Source organism: Opisthocomus hoazin, chromosome 13, assembly GCF_030867145.1.
Source record: "Opisthocomus hoazin isolate bOpiHoa1 chromosome 13, bOpiHoa1.hap1, whole genome shotgun sequence".
NCBI classification, from domain to species: Eukaryota; Metazoa; Chordata; class Aves; order Opisthocomiformes; family Opisthocomidae; genus Opisthocomus; species Opisthocomus hoazin.
The window spans coordinates 27495460-27501459 of record NC_134426.1 but is presented as its reverse complement, the minus strand read 5'-3'; the positions used below and the strand labels follow the sequence as shown (position 1 = coordinate 27501459).

Below are 6000 nucleotides of genomic sequence, written 5' to 3'. Positions count from 1 at the left end.
CCGCTCCCGGGCAAGGCGCTGAGGGAAGCGGCCTTGGGCTGAAGGGAGGCGAGGCGCTGCGGGGAGCGGCCGCTGCGTGAGGGGCCGAGGCCCTGAGGGGATCGCCCCCCGGTGGGGGGCGAGGCCCTGCGGCGATCGCCCCTCGGTGCGGGACGGGGCGCTGAGGGGAGCGGGCGGGGGCGAGGCGCTACGGGGATCGCCCCTCGGTGCGGGACGGGGCGCTGAGGGAATCGCCCCCCGGTAGGCGGCGCTGCGGGAGCCGCCCTCAGGGCCGGGCCGGCGGGGGGCGTGGCCCGAGGCGGAGGGGCGGGGCCGAGGGCGCGGCGGGGGGCGGGGCCCCGCGGGGCCGGGAGGGAGGAGGGTGTATTGTTCCTCGCGCGGTGCATGCCGGGCCCGCCTCAGCCCCCCAACATGGCGTCGCGCTGTCACCTGTGTGTGTGAGGAGGGAGCGGGACGTGGTGGCTGCGGGCGGGCACGGCGGCTCCCGGAGGTCCCCGCTCCGCTGGTGCCGCGGTGGCAACGCGCCGTTCCTCGCTGCTGCCCGCCGCGCTCCGGCTGTCCGGCGCCCAGGCCGCTGGGGACCCCCCTGCCCCCGCCCTGCCCCCGCCATGGGGGGGTAGCGGGACCCGCCTCGCCTCAGCCCCGCGGAGCCTTCCCGCCCCCCGCGCCATGGGGTCCCCGGCGGGCGCCTCGGCGGCGGCGGCCACCGACTCGGCCCAGTGGCTGTCGGTGAAGGAGGAGACCATCTTCCTGCACGACGGGCTGATCCGGGTCACCGACCTGGCCGAGCTGCCCAGCGAGATCATCGGGGTGGCCGAGCCCGGGGACACGGAGCTGGAGGTGAGGCGGGGCCGCGGCCTCCCGAGCTGAGGGGAGGGACGCGGGGGAGGGGGAGGAGGATGCCCTCGGGGAGGGGGACGACAGTGGCGGTGGGGGCCTGAGGCGAGGGGGAGGATGGGGGCGGGGGGCAGAGGGAGAATGACGGGGAGGATGGGGGAGCCGGGATGGGGGATGCAGGGTGAAGGATTTGGGATATGGAGCTGATATGGTCTTGAGGCAGCCGGACTTGCTTTAAGTCAATCTCATTTATTTCAAATCATGGTGAAAGTGGAGCTGGGCAGGAGGGTGCTGAGGCGCTGGTGAAGATGGAGGGTGAAGTGCTGGTGCTACCTCCTTGTTGTGAATCGGTAGGGTTGGCAAATCCGGACCACGCTCGTATATTCCAAGGTGGCCCTTGGCTCATTTATTTTTGTTTATCGCTTTGTATCTTTTTACTATTACTTTTAGATGGTTTGTATTTAATCAACCTTACAAGAAGATGCTTAGGGTACTGGGGTGTCTGGGTGTTTTATTGAGGCTGTTGACAATGATCGTAATTAAAGAGCCAGGAGGGCAGCCGAGATTTTCATTCCAGCTTTTTACCTTCACGAAGCCGCCGGTGGGTTTGGCTGCAGGCGGATGGTACAGCTGTTTGATCTTAGGAGGAGACGGAGAAGGGCTGAATGTCACGGTTTGTAGGTTGCATCTATTTTGTAGACTGCATTTCTTCCCCCCACCCCCCCACCCCCCCCCCTCGTGTGCCTCCCTTCTCTTCTTTCACCCCGCCCTCTTCTCCAGCAGTGTGGCTTGCAATGACACAGGGTCTTTGTCAGAGGAGCTGAGAGGGGATGGTTCAGCAGGAGCTTTATCTCTGTGCTGGGTTAGGTCACAAGCGTTTAGGCCGCAGAACCCTTTGGCGAGGCTTTGGCTGCTAACTGGGGTGTTGCTAGGAAGAACCAGGAGCCAGGCTTGCAGCTCTGACAGCGTTATTGTTCACCTTGCGACGTGGAGTCTGGATGGTGTTCAGGAAAACTTCCCGCAGCCTTCCCTAAGGAAAGATTTTTCTTTTTTTTTTTTTTTTTCTAAATGCTGAAGGTGCAGTTTCTTTTCTGAGTGATGTGACACCGGGGCTGGGATGGGAACATTAGCTGCTGCTGTGAAATGGATGTTGGCAGATACCACATGAACAGGAAGAGAGAGACTCTTAAGGTGGATGACTTATCTCAGTGTGTATAAACATGGAATGATTCTCGCTTGTGATGAGAATCCTCTCTGGCATTCAATGTAGCTTGTATTCAAGAAAATATTTCGATTCCATTGCATAGTTATGAGACTTAATGCTGCTTCTAGAACTGTGTTAGAAAACTACATGCTCCCGCAGCATTGTGTTATATTGTTATAAAGGAGGATAGCCTCTAAAAAAAAAAACCTGAACAAAACCTTATTTTTCAGATCTTGCAAGCTAGACCAGAAGTCTATTCCGGCGTGAAACGTGACACACAGCTTCATTTGACAAACACTTTAGCTCTGGAGAATTTTTTGTTAGTGCTGGGAATGTCTATGAAACTATAATTGTTTGAGTGAGATCGAATGGAATTTGTGTCAGTGTGTCTTGTCCTTTCTGACACTTTCATAATGAGTGTTTCAGCAATCCAGTGCCACGGATTCACATAGAGATTTTTTTTGTTGTGCATGTTTGCAGTGTGAAACTTTAAAATAAATAAATAAATAAGACTTTTTGCGATGATCGTTATTTTGATCTATAGTCTTGAGTCCTGGAATATTAAAGCCTTTTATTCCTTCCACTGAAAGAGCTGATGACCACAAGTGACTTATTTTTCAGATCTTGTCTGTAGAATGCTGTATAGGTTTTGGTATTGGGGGGGCATTAAAAAAAAGTGAAATTTCGAGTGGCGTAAATATAAATGCTTCAGCTTGTAATTTTTCTCTGCCTTCTTTTTTTTATGTTGTTTTTCTAAATAAAAGGCTACCTTGATAAATTGGAGTGGCTTTGAGGAGCCATTTTGTGGAAATAGGTGCATGCATCTTGTTGAAGTGTGGCCATGCAGTTGACTAATACCCTGAATAGCTCATTTGCATTGTTTCTACTCCTACTTGAAATGTAATAAATATATTTGAAAATGGTCCAAATAGAAATCTCTTGGGATGTGTTATTGGACAAGGGTAGGAGATGCTGCTGCTTTGATTAGTAAACTTCTTTAATACGCTTCTTGTGCTTCATCGGTGGTGGTCAGAACCCTGACTGAAATTCTGATATGATGCGCTTAATTAAAAAATGTAGTACACTTAAATAGAATGAGGGGGGGAGTGTCATTCTGGTCTGATTTGCTTAAATATCCCTTTAAAGAGCTTGTTGGTGAATAATGTCAGTGTATTTGGATGTGTTTCCTTTGTCCTTCTGCTCAAAGGTTTTGTCTATTTATAAGAAGAAAAGCAGAGGAAAAAATGTTACAGTACTGGTATTATGCCAAGAAAGGCTTATGAGAATTTATTATTTTGTTATATTGACTCCCATACAACTTTTATTTACTTTTAATGTTTTTATATATATGTGTGTGTATGTATATATTCCCCCCCCAAGCAGGTTACGAAAATGTTCACTTTCACTTTCGTGAAGGTAGCTTGTTCTAGGAGTATCTTTAGGTTTGAAGACTGTGAGGTTTTTTGGTTTTGTTTTATTTTTACTTTTTATATCGTATAAATTATATATGCCAACTTCTTAGACTGTCTGTCAGCATGCATATTTGCAAGGGATGTGTATTACCAAAAAGAAAGGAAGGGGGCACCTTTTTTTTAGTTTGATAGAATTTAGTAATAGTGTGCATATATAAGCTGCCTCTGGTATGGGTTTCCCAATAAAATCTTCCAGTCAAAAAAGACCTAGATTAGGTAGCAATTATGCAAACCTTTGCTCCCTTACTTTAAAGCCTTCCATACAGAAGTGGCTTTCAAAGTGCAAAGTGTTCTGCTTCTTGGAGACAGCCTTACGTGACTAACAACTGAAGGTGTTGCCGTGACGTTTTGTCCGATCTCTGCCCTGGACGGCCATGCCTGCGCGGGAGGGACAGCCTGGTGGAAGACAAGCTGTTCTGTAGCATGCCACAGTGCAAACTGCAGCACTTGTGGCATCCTCCCAAACATCTTTCACAGAGACACTAACCCCTGGAGTGGAGCTAGAGGTGTGTCTGAAGGGAGAGGTCCCTTGAACCACGTAGTTTTAATCTGCCTGTACGCCAGAGTCAACATGCTGAGACTTAGGAGAGTGCCAGCAAGATAAATTGATGGGTAAACCCTTGGTAACTTAGTGAGAAGGACACCACTGGACAATGGTTGTTCACATGGACTGTAGTGTATGTGAACAGCCGTTGTGCAGCAGCATGGGCGTCTGATGGCAAAAAAAGCGTATCTAGGCAGTTTAGTTTGGTTGACGTGTTAGCATTGTAATCCTGCCATCTGAGGAGGCCTTCTTTCTGATCTTCAGATTTGTGTCTGGTGTTTTCATGAGCTTTAAACTTGCAGCGTCAGCAGTTTTTCAGCTAACTAGTGATAGGCTCAGTTATTTTTTTTTCCACAAGGAAGTAAGTGGGAAGAAAGACAAATCTTCAATATATTCTCACAGTGTAAAGTAGAACAACCTTATGTGTCACTCCACTTAACTCTATGTTTTACACAACAGCCTCGCGGAGAGACTAGTTGTTTGGATATCTGTTCTTGCTGCTCTCCTGCATAGCCTGGTAAAGTTCTAAATACCTGATTTTTTTTTTTCTTTAATATACTGTTAACATGAAGCTAGAAGTGTAGCTCCTACCTCAGTAGCTATGTGGTTCGTGCATGTATCTGTCTTCATCTGATGTTCTGACTCTTGCCAAGCTCTTATTGTAGGACAGAATACGAACTGTCACTGGGCAGTAGTTGCTCTGCACTGCAGATAGGCATTTTTAATCAAATGCAAGTGTAAAAATTAAAAAAAAAAATCAACAAGTCAAAGGTGGTGTCCTTTCCTTTTCCCCCCAGTGTGGTCTGGGCTAGCCCTCTGGGGAGAAGCTGAACAACTGAAGTCCAGTGCTGTTTGAACAGGATGTGCCAATCCTGTGACTAACTTCTGTTTTCTGTCAAAATGATTTAGACTGGAAGGTATCTACTAAACTTGAAACTTTCACCCATTTCCCTCACGGACTAGCAGAAACATTTCGTCGCTTCTCCCTGACTGCTGAAGGAGAGAGTAGTTCTCTAATTATCTAGGTCAGTGCTTCCCAAATCTTTCTGGTTGTGACCTTAACTCCATCTACAAGCTTCACCTCTGTCAAGATAAAAATCCCTAAGGCCAGCATAAACAATTCACTTTTTACCAAGTGGCTGACCCCTCTTGGGGTTGCGACCTCTAGCTTGGGAACTGCTGATCCAGGCGCGTGTCAGGCTCATAACTCCTAGTTTGCATCGCCTTCCACTTCAGATACTCCAGTACTTCCCTCTGTGAGTGTTTATAGCGCTCAGAGTAATACCAGATGAAGCTAGTTCTTGAAGTTAATTCTGTTAATTGTAGATGTGAGCCTTGATTGTTGCTTTTTTTGCACAGGAGTTGATGGCATTCTTTCAGGCATCACTGTAAGTCTCTCACTTGCCTTTTGAGGGGACTCTGAAGTCTTGGTCGCTTTCCTTTGGAGCTCACTTTCATTAGGTACTCTGTGTAAACCACCAATATTGTGTCATTTAATCTCCAGCAGAGTTGCTGTTGTTATCATCAGTTGTCATAAAAAGACCTGTTTGAATTTATTAATCTTCTATAATATGGACTACCATGCCTCTTGGCTTTTTATTTTTAAAGTTTAGTTATCCTAGTAGAGAAATATTAGAAAACTTCTTCTAAAGGATGATTTCGCGTATGTGTTTCCCAGACATAGTTCTCATTGCCAGTTGCAGCTGATCACTTCAGTGATCTGCACTCTCAGATGTTTAAATGACAAAGATTTTTCTTTGCCTTTCTCAGACATTTTCATCTACTCATTAAATAAGAACCAAATAAGTATTTTAATAAACAAATAAATAAGGAAACAACGCTTTCTTTGAAAGCATTTTTTGCGTATGTTTACAGCTTGCCTGTACTCTGTAATTCATCTCGGATACCAAGATTATTTGGTAAATTTGTACAGTTACAAAAAA

The 6000-nt window shown here is 47.4% G+C and overlaps 1 protein-coding gene across 4 annotated transcripts in view; it reads left to right on the top strand.

The window, feature by feature from the left end:
• Positions 1-392: 392 nt before the first annotated feature.
• HECTD4 (HECT domain E3 ubiquitin protein ligase 4) overlaps positions 393-6000 on the top strand; it is a 77765-nt gene continuing 72157 nt past the window's right edge. For all 4 annotated transcript variants that reach the window (XM_075434501.1, XM_075434499.1, XM_075434500.1 and 1 more), the window contains exon 1: positions 393-840. In XM_075434501.1, coding sequence (XP_075290616.1) covers positions 670-840 — 171 coding nt within the window. In that variant the 5' untranslated portion in view covers positions 393-669. The remainder of the gene's footprint in view (positions 841-6000) is intronic.